Source organism: Xenia sp. Carnegie-2017, unplaced genomic scaffold (assembly GCF_021976095.1).
Source record: "Xenia sp. Carnegie-2017 unplaced genomic scaffold, XeniaSp_v1 HiC_scaffold_14, whole genome shotgun sequence".
Classification (NCBI taxonomy): Eukaryota; Metazoa; Cnidaria; class Anthozoa; order Malacalcyonacea; family Xeniidae; genus Xenia; species Xenia sp. Carnegie-2017.
The window spans coordinates 10,240,231-10,262,037 of NW_025813447.1; the positions used below are offsets into that span (position 1 = coordinate 10,240,231).

General features: G+C 33.4%; 1 protein-coding gene and 1 long non-coding RNA gene across 4 annotated transcripts in view; one reads left to right on the forward strand and one right to left on the reverse strand.

Annotated features, from left to right (window-relative positions):
- The window catches only part of LOC124435555, a 34,032-nt gene that overhangs the window by 10,713 nt on the left and 1,512 nt on the right, over positions 1–21,807 (reverse strand). The window contains exons 1-5 of one of the 3 annotated variants that reach the window (XM_046985547.1): positions 9,524–9,851; positions 4,606–4,707; positions 4,236–4,538; positions 3,847–4,161; positions 2,871–3,700 (exon numbers count right to left, since the gene is read on the reverse strand). In XM_046985547.1, coding sequence (XP_046841503.1) covers positions 3,474–3,700; positions 3,847–4,161; positions 4,236–4,538; positions 4,606–4,707; positions 9,524–9,527 — 951 coding nt within the window. In that variant the 5' untranslated portion in view covers positions 9,528–9,851 and the 3' untranslated portion in view covers positions 2,871–3,473. Of the gene's footprint in view, positions 1–2,870; positions 3,701–3,846; positions 4,162–4,235; positions 4,539–4,605; positions 4,708–9,523; positions 9,860–21,807 lie in introns of those variants that run through there. The other 2 variants (XM_046985548.1, XM_046985549.1) reach the window with 2 other exon arrangements.
- On the forward strand, positions 156–21,600 carry LOC124435620. Its single transcript, XR_006945096.1, has 2 exons — positions 156–435; positions 21,159–21,600. It is a non-coding gene; the product is annotated as an uncharacterized LOC124435620 (long non-coding RNA).

Below are 21,807 nucleotides of genomic sequence, written 5' to 3' on the forward strand. Positions count from 1 at the left end.
TCATAGTCGCCATGTTGGATGATTTTAACAAAGGATTTTCCTTATTTACAATGCTAATTTCATCCAACATCGCCAGCATTCCATTGTTCTCTTACTCTCAGGAGGATGGTTGCAACCCACCAATAGCAAACAGTGACAGCATTTCAATAGAATAATACTGCTGAATTTCATATTAATAACTCTATTGAACTCATTAACAATTCTTTATGCATATGTATTGTATAAAGCAGAAGTGTTCATGCTCTCTAGCATTGCTAAACAATAACTACCTTCACTTGAGAATTAAGAGATACAATGACTTTGATAATTCGCCAATTGGTAATCTGTGAGTACAATAATTAAAGTTTACGCCATGCAGTCGAATGCTTCATTTTGGGTTTCAATAATGACGAGGATGGGACACAGAAGCACGCTGCTGTTTTCAATTACAAACGTGTAAGTAATGTACTTTTACCGAGGCTTTGAAAGCGTTTTGTAGAAGAGGTTAATAAAGAATGCTGTAACTTAAAGAAGGTACCGAATATAAAGATAAATTTTAAGTATCGTGAAAGTGTACTGACATTTAAATGTTTGATACGATGATAAGTGTGTATTGAGTATATATCACAGCTGTTGCTGCGTTTTGAGGTTTTTCTTTTACATATCGACTGTTTTTTAGTCTATAGTCTTCATATTTTTGAATAATGAGTGACTCTATACTGAAAAGAGTCATTTATATATTCGCTGTGATTATCTAATATATTTGCTGCCATTGTTTGCATATTATCTGGGTAACCCCAACTGTTTCTTTTGCTTCAAGACAAGGTGAGATTTAAATAGGGCGTGCGAGTAAAATAATTGTATGAGCCCAAAATTCTGCTACTTAACTAGCTCCCTCGAATTCAACCATAGTCACCCCGAAATCCCGATGTAATTTCCCTGAAATCCAGTTACAATATTAAGCCCTTAATAGCTGAGCGCGAGGTCTTTTCGGAGAAATATCGGAATGATGTCTTCTTGTACAGACCGAGCCCGTAGGGCAAGGTTTGTAGAAAAAGACAAAGGTCTGATATTTCTCAGTAAAGACCGAGAAAGCGACGTTATTCAAAAGATTATTACATGGCATTATTTCACCTGAAACAAATCTTGCCTTCTTTCTCGTCCTTGTTATTTTTACGGGTTGGCTTTCACTTTTCTAGTTTTCGTCTTTAAAAAATTAATCGTTTCAAATTGTATCGTTTGGATAGTTTAACTGTTTTCCAAGTGTTTTTCCTTCGAATCACTTGACTTAATTAATTGCTAATTACAGGAAGATATGAGAGCATATTTTAACACTTTGCACTATCCTTGGATACCAAGTTTAATACGTCAAAGCAGGACCGTCTACAGAACAGTAAATATGGGAGGAGTATTCAGTTGTTCCCGATTGTAACGTTCAAGTGACGGCAATTTGCATTAAAACAAGCATTAATTATTTTTAATTCACTTTGGCTAGAAAGTGCTTTTCACTATTTTTTTTTCATTCCTAAAATATAATCTCCTGCAATATAAAAACTTCAGCTTATTATCAATTTAAAAAGCAACGAAAGATTTATTGATTGCTATAACGCATGCAAATAATGAATAATACGCGACATAATTAATAATTCTTAACTTGCTTGTGGTTATCATTTGTTGTGATTGGTAATTTAAGATACATTCCTAAGTCATTTGTCACTGATCAATTTAGTCAAAATACTGTCTAGCTCTTCAGGAAAATCTCTCAATTGAGACAGTTAAACGACTTTTCACCTTCAATGCGAGACAGGTCAAGTGAGTTTGACGTTTTATACAACGTTTTAAAATGCAACAAAGTTAAATTTGTTTGATGATTCGGCGTCATTCTTGTGTGTCATTTATTAATTCGTTGAGGGCGAAAACGGTCTATTCCTTTGCTTTATTTTTGAATTGGAAAGAATTTAAAAATCGTCCGCCATATTAACATTTTACACGTGTTATTCTTTGGTAATCAGCATAAAATTAGCAATGATTTAGCTACTGATCTATTTATTTAATGACCAACCATTTATATAAAATTTAAATCAACTTCAATGAAACTCAAAATAACTATCTTTTAAACATATAATTAAATAATTTATGAAGGAAAATATGATATTTATAACTCAAAAGAGAAAGGAGAAGATAGTTATGATTCTTATGAAATAATTTTCTGTTGCGCAATAGCTAATATTTTTTAAGAAGGGCCAGTATTTTTCCATTGGTCCCAGGGCCCTACTCTGGCTTCGTGACGCACGCCACTGATACGCCGGACATAAGACGGAATATCGGCTACGTTAATTGCGGTGCAAGTAACAAACGTTTTATCTACAAAATAACGATTTTCTTGCCACTACCTTTGCAAATAAAAGTTGCTTGTTCCTAAAACACTTGAATTGATTTGGTCATTATTGCATTTGGTTCAGTTATTATCCAAGATTTTATCTATTTACTCTTTGTACTTAAAGTAGTCTATTCATGCTTGAGTTAGTCCACAATAAAAGAAAAGAAAACGCGGTTATATAAACACATTCTCGTGCATGAAAGGTAACCAAATATTCAACTGGTTCTTTTGACTTTACTAAATTTACTTTTCAAATCTAATTGGAAGTTCTTTGTTATAATAGTCAGCCTAATCCATAAACTTATCACTGAAAAGGAAAGCTCTTGAAATAATGATCTGCCAACTGACTTGATCATTCCTTTGGTCTTATAATTCTGGTTTACGAGGAAAAAGGCTTTTAAAACCTTCTTCAGTGGATGCCCACAAGATGAGCAAAAGTTGCTTGAATATGCAACAACAAAACTTGCCCATTTTACTGCTCTCAGAACACGTCAACTTTCATCACATTCACTAATAATCATGAATTCCAGTTTAATATCAATAAAGAAAATTTAATTTAATTAAAAATATCTAGTATAAATGTTGATTTGGCTGAAATTAGTGCAAATGTTATACAGCTTTTAGAATATTATCCAATTATTAGAATATTACAATCACAGTTTCTGCTGAAAACAATTCATACACTTTAATAGCTTTGCGTGGAGTGTCATGAGTTGTACGTCATTCATCTTGTCGCACAACACAATGTTCAGCCATTTCTTGTTTTCACCGCCGTCGGAAGCTCTAAGTAAGAATGGGGGTCTGAAAATTCAAATATCTTAGAGTCTCGAAATATCATTCCACTGAAAGTAACCGCACCATTAAATTAGCCACCTTTTTAAAATTGAAATAGACCGGGCAGCTTATTATTTCGAGAATCTACGGTATGTGACTTTCTCCTAGAAGATTTGGGGAAAAGCTGGGGCTTGTTAAATTTTCACAACAATTTTGAAAATTACTGAAAGGGGGTTGCAGCCTGCCCAAACCCCACAGCTTCCGATGGGCCTGGTTTCAGATGCTTTATTCATTCATGTCTTCGTTTTTAGCAGAAATGTGACACAAAAACTACTGATACTTAAACCATTTCTATCATAGTCTGCTGTCTTCTTACGCAGTCTTTACACTCTTCATTCTTTCCACAACTCTTTATCGAATACATTATTCCTTTCTTACGATGACACAGATTACAGTCCAGAATGAGTATTGAGATGAGGACAGTCGAGAGAATGAAGGCAACTAACATCAATTTAGGTGATGTGATGTAAACAAATAACCCTTTATTTAGCACCTGGGGTCGACTTTCTGTAGAGAAATTTTATGGAAATAAGATCATGAAGCAAATCGTAAAACATGATTATTTTGCAATTTTTCTCAAAAGTTGTGCACATCTAATTACACACAGTACGCTTTTTGGTTAAATTTTTCAATCATAATTGAAAATTTTTTACCTGGACCACTGCGGCTGCTATTAGAATGTGTACTTTTATGGACTTTTGGAATCCAAAAAGTGCACGATGTGTGATTCCTGACAACTTCATTTTGGGTTGAACCATCCAGGAGTTTTAATTCGACATGCTTCATTTTCTCTGTTGCGTTGCAACCCGGCAAGCATTGAGTGAATGGGATAAAGAGATAATTTAAAAGAACCTTTGTATATTCACTGTACACATGAAAACGAGGTTGTGGATGCTTGCAATAGTCATTACATGTTCTCACGTTTGGTGGATTGTATTTTACTTTTGTTGTAAATTCTGTTTCGTTAACTGTAAACACAAAAGGAAAAGCGTTTCAAATTTAGATCTCAGTTTAAATTTTAATTAAATACAGAAGTCCTTACTTTCGTTTGAAGGTAGATTCTTGTGTAGATTAAAGTTCACGGCTGTCAAGTTCTCTTCCAGGTAACAAGAAGTGTGATTATATACAATATATTTATAAAATTTTGTGTAGTTTTTTAAATCAGGAACGACAATCTCGACTTCTGTCAATGTCATAGGTTGGGGCCAACATAATGAACATTCAGGAACAATATCTTTATCGATGTTACATCGTTGAACTTTAACATAATATGGGTCCCTGTCCTTCGGTATCTCAGCGAAGTTTTTATTATAAATTGAGACAACTTCTTCCTTGAGGACTGAAACTACAGGAAATGAATATTAATGTTAACTCATTTTCATCGTGATTCAAATCATTATTTGTTTTTGTACCTGGTTTATTGTTAGTAGTCTTGTTCTCTGTTTTACCATGCACATTCTTGCTCATGAACATCACACATATTATGCATGTATATATAAAGTTGTTAAAGACACCTAAAGAAGACAAAGATTGTTTTTCAGAAAATTCATTATTTAATGCTCATTATTACACACGTGAACTGCTCATTTTATGAAGCATTTATTTTATCGTGAAAAAGTACAAGGGGTGTTGGGTTATGGTGTATTGTTTCAGTAAATCACTCAATTATATTATTAACAAAATAAATTCATTAATCGTAGAATTATGTCATCAAAAAAATTTGTCAACACTAATGAAAGTATCTTTAACTGTCTTATTTATAAGAAATTCATTAAATAATTTTCTTGAAGACTAAATTTATGCATTTCCTCCATCATTAATAAACATGCATTGCTCACCCATTTCTTCTGTTTTTACAAGCTGATTTCTCAAAGATATCTTGTACAATGTCAGGTGTATTGTCTCTCTTATACATCACAACTTAGCTTCGCTTTTATAAATGATGAGTTCTGAAACGTCTTTTATACTCTCTAATTTCAATAGAATGGTTTTATAAACCTCAAAAATTTAAGATTTTAACCACAATTGAGATGGAAATTAGTCTTCAAAGACATCCTATATTTTGATAAGTACTATGAATATATTTGAACGGAATGTCATTCATATGTAATCATTATGTAGGTACTCTCATTTAATTGTTTATTTACTATACAATCAATGTTTATTCATCCCTGAACCATTGAAGATGACTCATCAAATCTCTGTAATCAACCAGTTTTATATTGAAGTATTTATGTCGTTATTAATTTATAAACTGGCACTTGAAATGTTAAGATTTCTTACTCTTAAACCATTGTTTGCTTCACTTAATTAAGTTACTGTAAAATTCAAATCATAAAGAAGAATCTGAAAGCGTGGGCCCATAGCATAATTATTCTTTCATTATTCTCTCATATTCTGCACTATGGTCAGGCTGGCCTATCCTCTCAACTTGCTTAAAAAGTAAATATTTACACTGTTAATCATGTCTCTCAATTAAACGATCCTACGTCGGCACATTATATTTTGACGTAAACATTACTGAATTATCAATTTATCATATATTGTGAGTAATATGAAATGGGAAGAATTTACAGATATAATGAATTGTCGAAATGCCAATTTACATAGCTATTTAATTGAGATGTAATTGTTGATTTGCTTCTGGCAAATTCCGGGTAAATTTTTCTTTTGATTGTTTTATATAGCCGGGCAACAAAGATGTGTCAAATTGTTTACGTGGCTATATTTTTAAAATAGGAAGAGCAAACACGCATTGTAGCGCTTGTTGTAGATTTTGATAATTTTGTTTGTCATGGATTATGTGTGCTACGGTGGCTATATATCCATTTAACTATTTGCATGTTACAAAATTTTAAAGCTACATTTATATCATTTTTTTTCATTACTACAGCTAAATACGATTGGATATGTATTTTTTTTGGACAATATTGCATTCTTTGTTCAAAAGATGAACTCCATGACTTGTTCGAGAACATAAATTTATTTGATAGCTATATAGAATTGCAAATTAGTTAGTTACTATAAAAAAAACAACTCGTCTGTTTTTAGAAATAAGTAATAAGTAATTCAGGCAGCTCATTGCTCTCAAATTATTGCAAAGTCAGCTTTGACGCACTTCAATTCCAATGATGTTGTAGGGAAATCACATTTCAGAAATCTATTACTGTGTATATAGCCTGTATGGGAAGAGTGACTGGACAATATTGCAAAGTCAGATTTGAATTGAGGCAATTGCATGAGTTCCAATGACGTTTTAGGGGAAATTACATTTTTTTATAAAACAAAGACTTTATTGTGGTCACGAACTTTAAATATTGCTCTCATTAACGTATTTGTCATCTTGAACGACAATTTAAGTAGTTCTTAAGAACTGTAGAAAACTGAAATGAAGATAGTTATAAAATTATGCTGCAGTTTGCCGAAATGCATCGTGTCATTTTAATTTTATGTAATATCCTCATTTTGGTGTTCAACTGTTCTTTGAAGAACTACTCAATTGTCAATCACCACGACAAATACGCTAATCACACAGCAATAATTAAAATATTTTCTTAAATTGAAGACAAAAGACAGCAAAGCAAAGCATTCGAGCTCTTGCAAACGACAAAGTGACAATCTATTAACTGTTAAGCGGTAGCCTAGCCATCTCAAGAGTTGCATGGTCATGCTCTGTAAGTTTTTTAACACGATATCATTGTTGGTTTCCTGATGGATATTGTTTTTACAGTGAACAAACACCAAAATACGTACATAGCTGTGAAGTACTTGATGGGGTTAACCGTTATAAACGCGACCAAAAAGTTAACGTCAATGTCGTTAATTCTTTCATGCTATCTTTTGGGTCTCGCTCTGTCAGTTGTTCAGTGTTCATTTATTTACAACTTATTCAATATATGCAATCAAACACTACATATTAGCATCGTTTTGTAATATGATAATTAGTTATTATAACATCGATGTACGCCGGTGTATTGGCATATTACACAAATAATATTCCGGTTATACATCTTCATATTTTTCATTGTTAAAGCAATTGTTTCTGTTTGTATGCAGCGGTTAAAAATATTAACTTCTTGCACAACTCTCTTTCGTAGTTTAAGGGATTTTTTTGAGACCGAAATCCAACCGAGATTGCAGGATATTTTTACTCATATATAAATCATGTATAATAAACAATCACTCTCGGGCACCATAAGATATTTTTACCACTATGTGGATTAAGCTTGTGTATACGGCCTGGTTTTTATGTCTGTTCATAAGCATTTGATATTCATTTTGTCGTTTGCCGAAGAATAGACTGAGTAGTCTCCTTTTGACCGCTTGCTGTCAGAAGTCTCCTTTTGACCGCTTGCTGTGAGTGGTCTCTTTTGACCGCTTGCTGTCAAAAGTCTCCTTTTGACGGCTTGCTGTTAGAAGAAGTTTTGTATTTTACTAAAGTAAAGTTTTCCATGTAACTAATCAGATCTACACATAAATACTCGATGGGTTTTCCCTTTTTAATATTTCGATATCATTGCTTATTTTAGTTATTTATTGCAGTATGTCTTTGATATGCATTGACCTGTACATTACAGACAATGAAAATAATATATTCGCCTACGACTGCTGTCATGATGGGTTATTATAAGGACAAATATTGGTTGCTTTGTGTTTCGTGAGCGTCTATAGTATCCTCATTCAGTAATTCAAACCATATTAGGAGCTAAATTTGTCTCTGGCATTATAGAAATGCTTTGAAAAGATAGTTTAGCTTTACTCGTAAAATATTTTAAATTTTGAATGTTTTCGTCCAAGATTTCGTGTGAACGATCGGCACCAACTTTACCATAAAGCCTAGTTCACATATAGTTGTAATTGTTGTAATTCGATCGGTGATGAACGTTTGCAGCAATTACAACTATAAGTAAACGCGCGTTGTCATTGTTGTAATTGTTGTAATTTAATCCCAGACAAATCGAGAGCTGTTCAAGAAGTTGAACTTGTCCAACTCTTACAACATTTACAACATAAGAAATTTACACGTGAACGATTATCGGCGATGGCAATTCATCTTTACTTTCGAATTCTTGTACGATAAATGATCAAATTTGATACTAGTAAGTATCACCTGAATTACAACAACTACAACTATTTATGAATAGGTAGTGTTGTAAATCATTTGTATTGTATAAAATCAGTTGGAATCCGAATGTATAAAATCATTTGAAATGTATAAAATCATTTGAAATGTATGAAATCAGTTGGAATGTATCAAATCAGTTGGAAGGTATCGCTGATGAAATTACATCAATTACAATTGTATGCGAAGTACGTTTAAACAGGCGATGACGAAATTGTCTGTACTGACTCATGCTCTAACTACACCTATGCGCGTTAAATGTCATATGCTATATCTTGCCAAAAGTTTTTTTGCTCGAATTTGTACTCACAAAGGCAAGTGGGCTAAACAGACAAGTATTTTAGTAGAATCGTCAAATTTTACTCTAAACCAAGACGAATTTGTCGTTATATCTTCCCGAGATACTCTTTTGCTGTAGATGCAAATTTTGTATTGTTATGTGTATGTATACTTTCGTATTTACTTATCTGATGAGATATTGTGTAAATGTGTACGTAATATTAATCATTGAAAATAAAGACTTTATAACACTTTGTAAAATAGGTATTTTTATACAATACGTACATTGTTAGTCACGCACTGATTACTGCAAATGACGTTTTTTGCGTCATTGTTTCAATATCTCTTTGTATAGATAGTTTTTGTAATAATGTCATCCTTGTTTGAACGGCGGAAAACGTCTATGTATGTTGAAGTTCCAAATATTTTTTGCCGACAAAATTTGTTTTTAAATCATAAGCGGACTCAGCGTTCGGCAAAATAAAGTTATATAGCTCAATTCGATTTTATATTCGAAAAATACGTTCAAAAACATTATTGGTTCGGAATTTCTAATGCATATAAGTTTACCAATGCACTTGCATCTAAAATGTTTGTAAACTTGTAAATATATTGTAAAAGGAGCTGCAGTAATTTATTTTTTGACGTACCCGGTCCGGCACTGTTTTTATTAATAGCAAGCTAACTTGATTAGATCTTATGACGTATATTGGCTTATGTTAGAGTTACTGCAAATTAATTATCATTCAGTATTGCATGAGATCAGAGCTCCGCCCTACTGTGAGATAATTTTTGTCAGTTTTTTTGTAAGATTTTAAATTCATGTGCTCCATTTTTATTGTTTTAAAAAAGTATTCGCTGAAGAAATCATTACATTTACCAATATATAAACTGCCGATAATTTTACAACAACTGTAGTTCTGACTCACCCATTGCTTTTCTTTTTCCAATATGAGCGAGCGAACGATTTCTCACAATAATTTCGATTTTCTTTGGTTTGCTATTTTTTGACAGTCTTCAGCTGTTCTTGTATGTGCAGCCGAGTACTAAGTATGAATGAATCTCCAAGCGTCGGTTCTATTTATTTGCTCTACTTTTTGCTACCTGGAATCTTCCAGTTTGTTCGAAAGGAGTGAAAGTTCTTCCTTGCCTCCGAAATGCGCTGTCAGAATAAGGATGATGTGTTTTTGTGTGCTAACCGCAAATCAGTTTCGACGGAAATTTTCATAATGTTTTTGAAAGCATTCAGTCCAAAACATAAAATCTTTTCGAAAACATGTGTGGCTACCTGATTTTTTCATTACAGAAATATATTATTCACTCAAGCTTCATTCACAGTATGTTCATGTAATTTGTTACATTTTTGTTTTCTAAATAGAGTTTGGTGGTATAGTGGTTAGTGGTGTATAGTACCTGGTGTTATTACTATGGGGAAAGGCATTGTGTCTATATAAAGAAATCTGTCTGTGCAAATATCTTTATTTTATTTTAAAACCCTTTCATTCTTAACTTGTAATCATTTGAAAATGCCGTGGCAAGTCAAGTAAAATTAACCATTAGCTCTAAATAGTTTTTTAAAAGACGGTTCGTTTCGTTGTAATCATACATTATTTTATGATGTAGCTACTAATCTGTTTTTCAGTGGATTCGATAATTATGTTAAAATCTTGGAGTACATATGTTTGGTGTACAACATTATATCATACATTATCATACATGATATGCGCTAGGCAGGTTAATTGAGGTTATCTTTAGTCACGTTTTAGTTAGTATTGTGACGTTAACTAAACAATGAAAATGGTTGCTTATGTGCATGTAATTATTTATCATAACAGTTCGGTTTCGCATTGTGGTTTTATTATTGTGGTCAGTTTCGAATTATTTTTTGCTAAGTAACGTGACTGTGAACTAAAAACTAGAATTTTTCATCCAAATATCGAAAATGTGATTGTTAAATGAAAGCGATTTAGCTTGATGTTTTGCCAATAAGTTTGAAGAATTCTCCATGCAAACAATCGAGGCTTAAAACATTTTACTTAAATCTTTAACTAGCTTTGGAGTAATTCCTCAGTCAATGATACCTGAAACTAAATTAATTTTTAGTTGCAATTTGGGGTAATGTGACGGGGGTGGATTTAGAGTGATGGGCGAAGCGGCGGCGCGCGCTTCCCCTTTGCCGGAAAAGTACCCAACAAATAGAATAATATAATACAAAATGATTAGTACGAAGTGGTTTTTTTCTGGAACATAGAAATATATGATGTAGAATAAAATTGTTATCAAGGAATGTGTTAGTTTGCTTTGAGATAGAGGAAGTAATTTTCTATTGCTAACATCTCTATGTTCTCAAAGTACTACAGTCAGTCGAGGTCGTTCGGTGCATAAATGTTTAGATTTGAAGTTTTAATGTCAATTTAATTTCATCGATGTTGTAGGTAAAATATATCTTAAAAATTCAATGTCAAGCACGTAGAGATTTTCAGCGAATTACGCAATGTGTTAACATAAAATGTGTTAAATTAATCTCTTGTGAAAAATTCATCGAATGTACAAACATCAAGTGTGTTAACCATAAAGTCACTTATTACAGGTGAAATTGATAAGTGTTAACTTATTGGATTGTTCTTCTACTTTTCCTCATTTCTTATTAGTTATATTTCTAAATAAATTGTTTGATAAATTTTTTCCTGTTTCTTTCGACTTTGTTACGGAAATGTAACACTTGACTTAAACTTTTCCTAACTACTCTGGCAATTGTTATATGACTTTTATATTACGTATATAATGCGCATTCTAATTAGTTGCCTTGATATTTTGTCAAATGCCATGCGCATAATGTATACTACCCACGTATAATTGATGTTTTCAAGGACATCTAAATAAGACAAAAAGTCTTGCATTAAAGAAATATATATCCATCAAAACACAAGAATTAAAATTGATGTCATTTGACAAAGTCGTCGCTATCAACGAAATTAGTTGATGCTGTTATTCTCAATATAAATATTAGAGCCCAAAAAATAATTTTAAACATAGTCATTGTTAAGATATGCTCTAATATTCTTCCCGTGATTAGCAAATCATAAATTCAAGTGTAAGTAATTATATGACTAATGTTAAGAGATACTTATAATGTTATCAAGACAATATTTTATATAGTTTCCTAGTAGTTTTTCGTTGACGTCAATAAACCATATTTGTTAGCAGAACCCAAAATAATCTTACGTAAATTTTGTATAAATAGGAGTAGTTAAATCATTGTAAAATAGAAGACGTTGAACATTAAATGTTATCGTATAGTTATCTGTAACATTTGTTGGTGTAAGTCAAATTATACTAAAGAAGGTACATGGCTACATCACAAAACCTAACAGGTTATGGGCCCAGGAGAGGAATTGTCTTCAATGGAGATGAAGCCAAGTATGAACTCTGGGAGGTGAAGTTTCTTTCGTTTATGAGAATACAGAAGCTGTACGATGTGTTCGTTCCTAGTCGAGATGAGGAAGGACTGGATGAGGCGAGAAATGCAAATGCCTTCGCTGAATTGGTACAATGTCTGGACGATCGGAGTTTGTCTCTTATAATAAGAGAGGCAAGAGACGATGGTAGAAAAGCGCTTGGTGTTCTGCGTGAACATTACCAAGGCAAAGGAAAGCCAAGAATCATCGCTCTGTATACAGAATTGACCTCGTTAAAGAAAGGGGAAAACGAAACCACGACTGATTTTGTGATACGTGCTGAGACTGCAGCGACTGCTTTAAAATATACTGAGGAAGTTATAAGCGATGGGCTGCTGATTGCAATGGTTCTGAAAGGGCTTCCGAAAAATTATAAAACGTTTGCAACTGTGGTCATCCAAAGGGAAAAACAAATGACTTTCAGTGAATTCAAAACGACGTTGAGAGATTACGACGAGAACGAAAAATCGTGTGAAAAAGATGAAACCGATCGAGTTATGTTTTCAAAACAGAATCAACGATTTGAAGGGAAATGTTTTACGTGCGGCAAGAAAGGTCATAAAAGTTCAGAATGTTGGATGAAAAACGGAAAATGGTGTGCCAAGTGCAAAAGCAAGACTCACAATACTAATGAGTGCAAGGCAACGAAGAAGGACACAGTAAAGAAAGTTAAGGAGAAAACAACAAAAGACGAACATTCATTTGCATTCACAACACAAGAGTACAAAGACAGAAGAAGAAGAAGCCAAGGAGATACAGACTTGTTAGTGGACACGGGAGCAACGAGTCACATAATTAATGACAGTTCCAAATTTGAAAGTTTTGATAAAAACTTTGATAACAATACTCATTTTATTGAATTAGCTGATGGGAGTAGAGCTAATGTTGTATTAGGAAAGGGAAATGCTAAGGTTAAGTTATTTGATGTTAAGGGTAACTTGCATGATGTAATCCTGCATAACGCGCTCTATATTCCGACGTACAATCAAAATATCTTTTCAGTATCAGCAGAAATAGACAGAGGAGGCACAATAAAATTAGGAAAACAAGTAAGTGAATACAAAACAGAGGAAGGCAGCGTATTCAAACTTGAGAAGAAAGGTCGATTTTATTACTTAAATAGTATTTCTTCGCCAAGCAACACAGCAACGACACTACACGATTGGCACAAGGTATTAGGTCATTGTAATTATGGAGACATTAGAAAACTAGAAAAGGTAGTCAAAGGCATGAAGATTACTGACTACAGCGAAATAGAATGTGAAGTATGTACCCAAGGCAAAATGTGTCAAACCAGAAATAGGGAGCCAGATCTGAGAGCAAAATTTCCATTAGAATTTGTTCATTGTGATTTAGCTGGGCCAATTGAGCCTACTGCTAAAGACGGCTTTAAATATGCTTTATCATTTGTTGATGATTTTACAGGAATAACAATGATTTATTTCTTGAGAAGGAAAAGTGATACACTTGAGGCTACGAAAAAGTTCTTAGCTGACGCTGCACCTTATGGCAAAGTTAAGAGACTACGAAGCGACAACGGAGGTGAGTTTGTTAATAGAGAATTCAAATTTTTGTTAAGAAATCATTGTATCAAACATGAGACAAGTGCACCTTATTCTCCGCATCAAAACGGCACAGTAGAAAGAGCATGGCAAACTTTATTTAATAGGGCAAGATGTCTCTTATTAGAGGCAAAGCTACCCAAATATTTGTGGACTTATGCTGTGATGACTTCAGTCTACATTCGAAACAGGTGTTTCAACTCACGTTTAGGAAAAACACCCTTCGAGTCTTTGGTTGGTAAGAAACCAAACTTAAGCAACATGCATGTATTTGGATCCACTTGTTATGCATATGTACAAAATGTCAAAAAGTTAGACAATCGCGGTCGAAAAGGAATCTTTGTTGGTTATGACAAAGAAAGTCCGGCATATTTGAATCAAATAAAGTAGAGAAAGCAAGATGTGTCAAATTTCATGATAAATTTCAGGCAGAAAATATAAATGATATCGACGATATGATTTCAGATAGAATACAAAATGCAGATAGCATGAATGAAACAGAAGAAAAGCCAAATAATTTAAAAGAACAAGAAGATATTTCAAAAACAAACAATCCTGAGTTAAGTAGTGACACGCACGCACAAGGACAGCATGAACAAGAACAACTAGTTAGATATCCCACACGAGAACGGAGCAAACCAAGTTATTTTGGACAAAACCAAACAAAAGACAGTTTAAGTCTTACAGTAGACTATTGTTATAGGGTTGAGGACATGCCATTAACATACAAACAGGCTGTTGAAGCACATGATGCAGACAAATGGCAAGAGGCCATGAATATTGAAATGAAAGCCCTAGTAGAAAATGATACATATGAGCTTGTACCAAAACCAAACGATAGACAAATAGTGGGGGCGAAATGGGTTTACACAATTAAGACAGATGAAAATGAGGCGGAAACGTATAAAGCCAGATTTGTAGCCAAAGGTTATTCTCAAGTGCAGGAAATTGATTATCAAGAAACATTTGCACCCACAGCACGCATGAGTTCAATTCGCACATTACTACAACGCACTGTAAACAAAGACATGATCATTCACCAAATGGATGTCAAAACCGCTTATTTGAACGCACCTATTGATTGTGAAATTTTCATTGATCAACCAGAAGGCTATGAAAAGTTAGGTGAAAATGGCGAAAAATTAGTTTGTAAATTGAAGAAATCACTTTACGGTCTTAAGCAAAGCGGCAGGAATTGGAACAATTTGTTGCATGAATTTTTAGTAAAAGAAAATTTTATTCAATCACTTGCAGATCCATGTTTATATGTTCGTACCATTGATAGTGAAAAATGTGTTATTGTCATAATTTGGGTGGATGACATCATTGTAGCTGCAAGCGACATTCATTCTTTAAACAGTATAAAAGATTCTTTGAGCAATCGATTCAAAATGAAAGATCTAGGCGAATTAAAATGGTTCTTAGGCACAAAATTTGAAAGAAGTGAAAATTGTTATAAGATGAATCAAACACGGTATATTCAGAAAGTTCTTTCAAAATTTAAAATGTCCGATTGTAAACCAAAACCGACACCCTGTGTTTTAGGAATTGAAAAAGTTATGAACGAAGAATCACCGGTACTATCAAATCCAAAATTGTATAGAGCAATCGTAGGAAGCTTAATATATGTGATGACTGGAACTAGACCAGATTTATGTTATATTGTTACTAAACTATCTCAGAAAATGTCTGAACCCACACAAGCAGATTTATCCATTGCCAAACATGTTTTAAGATATTTAAAAGGGACACAAGAGGTAGGATTAGTCTTTCAAAAATCAGATTCACAACTTAAACTTACAGGTTTCTGTTACTCAGATTGGGGAGCGTCTATAAAAGATAGACGAAGTATTACAGGTTACAATTTTCAGCTTTCACAAAAAGGTCCTCTCATATCATGGAAGAGTCGAAAACAACCAACTGTAGCACTATCAACGTGTGAAGCAGAATATATTGCCCTAGCAAATGCAATTCAAGAAGCGAAGTTTTTAATGCAACTTTGTTTAGATATGAAGGTAAGTATAAAGGAAGGTAAGTCCTTTCTTTTAATAGATAATCAAGGAGCAATGAATCTAGCTAAAAACCCAGTTCATCATCAAAGATCAAAACATATCGACATTAGATACCACTTTATCAGATCAGAAATTCAGCAAGGAAGAGTTAGCTTAAAATATGTACCTAGTGAAGACAACGTAGCAGATATTTTTACAAAACCAACAAGCAAAAACAAATTGGAAAAATTTAGGCAGACAATATTAGGAAACGTACGGTAGAAATTCTAAAGTGCGCATAAGTAAGGCCAAAGGTAAGTATCAGTTAGGAATTCAAATATGTTATGCTCAGAACATAAGAGCAAGTGGGGGTGTTAAGATATGCTCTAATATTCTTCCCGTGATTAGCAAATCATAAATTCAAGTGTAAGTAATTATATGACTAATGTTAAGAGATACTTATAATGTTATCAAGACAATATTTTTTATAGTTTCCTAGTAGTTTTCCGTTGACGTCAATAAACCATATTTGTTAGCAGAACCCAAAATAATCTTACGTAAATTTTGTATAAATAGGAGTAGTTAAATCATTGTAAAATAGAAGACGTTGAACATTAAATGTTATCGTATAGTTATCTGTAACATTTGTTGGTGTAAGTCAAATTATACTAAAGAAGGTACATGGCTACATCACAAAACCTAACAGTCATAAACAATTTGGTTTTATGAAATTTATTAAAAGAGTGACGTTTCGTTTTTACTCAAGATATCTTCAGACTAATTAGGTGTCTTGAGTAAAATGTGTCTTGACCAATTAGGTGTCTTCAGACTAACTAGATGTCTTGAGTAAAGACGAAACGTCACTCTTTTAATAAATTTCATAAAACCAAATTGTTTATGTCTATGTTTAAAATTATTTGTTGGGCTCTAATATTTATATTGAGAATACGTTTCCCACCTGGCACTTCGTTGGCAACAATATTGATGCTGTAATATTTATTTAAGTAGTACATGAAACGAGTTTTTGGAGAGTGCGTACGTAATTAATATTCTCCACGGAGGCAATAATGCAATTAAAAATAGTTAGGAAAAACACGGCAATTTTATGACCTGTGACATAAGTGATACGTTGCAAGCTGACGATTTCAAGCTTGTCAATTGTTTATACATCATCGGCTGCCTAGAAATCACTTAACGCTTCTTTTAGAATCGATTTGTCCAAATATATTCCTTGATTCACAGCTGTAGGCAATGTTTGTCATCACGTGTGCGATGGTCATTGATATCGCGTGTCTTCGACGTATGTATTGGTCTTAACAGGCTAATATTTTCACAATGTTGGAAGTTTCACCAAAAAAATGACAGGTCACTAACACAAAACAGTAATAAAGTGAATGGTTTAACCCCGGGAGTATTTTAACATGTTATGTGGATGAAGATCATCCAGGTTAGTAAAGTCCTGAGGACGACTGTTGGTATGGATGTTGACTGACGTTTCGACAACCTTAGCGGTACTCATCTTCAGAGTCAACTTAACTCTGACTGACGTCAGCTTTTTATAATAAGCATGACAGACGTAGCTATGATTTTTCAATACGGCCATCGCGAAAGTAATGGTAAGGGTGATTACTGTCGACGTTTCGTCTTCAACTTCAGCCGTTTTAAATTTAGAGCTAAGCTGCTAAGCCACGAGAAGGCTTTTGAGTTTTCCAATTTCTACAATTATACGTCATCATATAGCGAGGAGGAAAACGTATGAAATTTATTGCAGACAATTTATCAGAGAATTTTTCACTCTTACTGAATTTTACGTTGTTGTTACATAATTTGTAGTACATTGCTATTTGCGATTAAATGTACTGAAACTAACCAATAACAGTTGAGTGACATTTCTTGCTTCATGACGATATGTGCTACGTGCAACTGTTAAATTGTTAATTACTTATATTACTAACTCGTCGCCCGTGCTGACTCATCATCTCTGTTTACGGCACATCACTTCACTCTTAGTTTAGGAGGTAACACTGCGCATGCATAGAGATGCCTTCGCGCATGCGCAGATCCTATCTCGCAAAATAGTGGATTTACGACGATTTTCAATAGCTCATTCGAAAGGGCTCGTCGACAGCTTTCACATGAGCTAAAGATCATCACCGTAGTCCGAGTAGTTTAGGAAATAGCACGGCGCAGAAATTTCCCTGCGCATGCGCAGATCCTGTTGTGCAAAATATTGGAGTTACGACGAATGTTCGAGAGTCACTTATCAGTGTTAAAACAGGTAAGTTTTAATTGATTGGATTGTTCTTTTACTTTTTGTTTATTCGTTTTTTGTTGTATTCGAAATAAATATTTTAATAAGTTTTTTCCTGTTTTATTTCAATTTATGTAACCGTATAACGTAACAAATAAAACTATACTTGAAAGGTCAAATTATGCCATGCGTATTAGAGTTACATCAATTACTATATGTGTATGCTAAGAAGCAGCCTTTAGTGATTTTTAGCCTTCATAAAGTTAAGCATGTTCATAATCTTATTCCGAGATTATTTTCCACAACTAGATGTTTCTTGGTTTCATTTCAGATTTTGTTGCTTGAACGAAATATCTTATTTCTAAACGTTTAATTCCAAATATTAATGACTCCATCTCTATCAGCGGTTGCGATTCACCATTCATTGCCATCGTCATGCAGAGCAATTGTCGTAACACCTTTCATGTGAGGAGTTGTTCTGTATGTGAAATAAAATACATTTCTGAGGGGTGGGGGTCGACTTTTGCATTCTTTAATATTAATATTCATAAGTTCAGTAACTTTATTTTGCGATGTAAGAAAGGATAAAGTCGTATTAACAACAGCATGCAGAAAATCCTACTCGATACTAAAATAATTTTTAAAAATAACTGCCTTTACTCACTAATACACTTTTCAGTATTTTTTCATGTTCTCTATATATATAGGAGTGCATGTCTCAAATTCATCAAAAGTGAAGGAAAGTTAAGACGTAGGGTAATCAAAGCAATTCTTGGGTTGCAAGCTACGTCATAGTCGACATGTTGGATGATTTTAACAAAGGATTTTCCTTATTTACAATGCTAATTTCATCCAACATCGCCAGCATTCCATTGTTCTCTTACTCTCAGGAGGATGGTTGCAACCCACCAATAAGCAAACAGTGACAGCATTTCAATAGAATAATACTGCTGAATTTCATATTAATAACTCTATTGAACTCATTAACAATTCTTTATGCATATGTATTGTATAAAGCAGAAGTGTTCATGCTCTCTAGCATTGCTAAACAATAACTACCTTCACTTGAGAATTAAGAGATACAATGACTTTGATAATTCGCCAATTGGTAATCTGTGAGTACAATAATTAAAGTTTACGCAATGCAGTCGAATGCTTCATTTTGGGTTTCAATAATGACGAGGATGAGACACAGAAGCACGCTGCTGTTTTCAATGTAAGTAATGTACTTTTACCGAGGCTTTGAAAGCGTTTTGTAGAAGAGGTTAATAAAGAATGCTGTAACTTAAAGAAGGTACCGAATATAAAGATAAATTTTAAGTATCGTGAAAGTGTACTGACATTTAAATGTTTGATACGATGATAAGTGTGTATTGAGTATATATCACAGCTGTTGCTGCGTTTTGAGATTTTTCTTTTACATATCGACTGTTTTTTAGTCTATTGTCTTCATATTTTTGAATAATGAGTGACTCTATACTGAACATAGTCATTTATATATTCGCTGTGATTATCTAATATATTTGCTGCCATTGTTTGCATATTATCTGGGTAACCCCAACTGTTTCTTTTGCTTCAAGACAAGGTGAGATTTAAATAGGGCGTGCGAGTAAAATAATTGTATTGAGCCCAAAATTCTGCTATTTAACTAGCTCCCTCGAATTCAACCATAGTCACCCCGAAATCCCGATGTAATTTCCCTGAAATCCAGTTACAATACTAAGTCATTAATAGCTGAGCGCGAGGTCTTTTCGGAGAAATATCGGACTGATGTCTTCTTGTACAGACCGAGCCCGTAGGGCGAGGTTTGTAGAAAAAGACAAAGGTCTGATATTTCTCAGTAAACACCGAGAAAGCGACGTTATTCAAAAGATTATTACATGGCATTATTTCACCTGAAACAAAGCTTGCCTTCTTTCTCGTCCTTGTTGTTTTTACGGGTTGGCTTTCACTTTTCTAGTTTTCGTCTTTAAAAAATTAATCGTTTCAAATTGTATCGTTTGGATGGTTTAACTGTTTACCAAGTGTTTTTCCTTCGTTACACTTGACTTAATTATTTGCTAATTACAGGAAGAATATGAGAGCATATTTTAACACTTTGCACTATCCTTGGATACCAAGTTTAATACGTGAAAGCAGGACCGTCTACAGAACAGTAAATTGGGGAGGGGAGGGAGAGGATACTCATGTATTCAGTTGTTCCCGATTGTAACGTTTTAGTGGTGGCAATTTGCATTAAAACAAGCATTAATTTTTTTTAATTCACTTTGGCTAGAAAGTGCTTTTCACTATTTTTTTTTCATTCCTAAAATATAATCTCCTGCAATATAAAAACTTCAGCTTATTATCAATTTAAAAAGCAACGAAAGGTTTATTGATTACTATAACACATGCAAATAATAAATAATACGCGACATAATTAAAAATTCTTAACTTGCTTGTGGTTATCATTTGTTGTGATTGGCAAATTAAGATACATTCCTAAGTCATTTGTCACTAATCAATTCTTTCAAAATACTGTCTAGCTCTTCAGAATTGAGACAGTTAAACGACTTTTGTGACCTTCAATGCGAGACAGGTCAAGTGAGTTTGACGTTTTATACAACGTTTTAAAAATGCAACAAAGTTAAATTTGTTGGATGATTCGGCGTCATTCTTGTGTGTCATTTATTAATTCGTGGAGGGCGAAAACGGTCCATTCCTTTGCTTTATTTTTGAATTGGAAAGAATTTAAAAATTGTCCGCCATATTAACATTTTGCACGTGTTATTCTTTGGTAATCAGCATAAAATTAGCAATGATTTAGCTACTGATCTATTTATTTAATGACCAACCATTTATATAAAATTTAAATCAACTTCAATGAAACTCAATATAACTATCTTTTAAACATATAATTAAATAATTTATGAAGGAAAATATGATATTTATAACTCAAAAGAGAAAGGAGAAGATAGTTAGGATTCTTATGAAATAATTTTCTGTTGCGCAATAGCTAATATTTTTTAAGAAGGGCCAGTATTTTCCCATTGGTCCCAGGACCTACTCTGGCTTCTTGACGCACGCCACTGATACGCTGGACATAAGACGGATTATCGGCTACGTTAATTGCGGTGCAAGTAACAAACGTTTTATCCTACAAAAATAACAATTTTCTTGCCACTACCTTTGCAAATAAAATGTTGTTTGTTCCCTAAAACACTTGAATTGATTTGGTCATTATTGCATTTGGTTCAGTTATTATCCAAGATTTTATCTATTTACTCTTTGTACTTAAAGTAGTCTATTCATGCTTGAGTTAGTCCACAATCAAAGAAAAGAAAACGCGGTTATATAAACACATTCTCGTGCATGAAAGGTAACCAAAGTTTCAACTGGTTCTTTTGACTTTACTAAATTTACTTTTCTAATCTAATTGGACGTTCTTTGTTATAATAGTCAGCCTAATCCATAAACTTATCACTGAAAAGGAAAGCTATTGAAATGATGATCTGCCAACTGACTTGATCATTCCTTTAGTCTTAATATTCTGGTTTACGAGGAAAAAAGGCTTTTAAAAACCTTCTTCATTGGATGCCCATAAAATGAGCAAAAAGTTGCTAAAATATGCAACAACAAAACTTGCCCATTTTACTGCTCTCAAAACACGTCAACTTTCATCACATTCACTATAATCATGAATTCCAGTTTAATATCACTAAAAGAAAATTTAATGTAATTAAAAATATCTAGTATAAATGTTGACTTGGCAGAAATTAGTGCAAATGTTATACAGCTTTTAGAATATTATCCAATTATTAGAATATTAAGCTCACAGTTTCTGCTGAAAACGATTCATACACTTTAATAGCGTTGCGTGGAGTGTCATGATTTGTACGTCATTCATCTTGTCGCACAACACAATGTTCAGCCATTTCTTATTTTAACCGACGTCGGAAGCTCTAAGTAAGA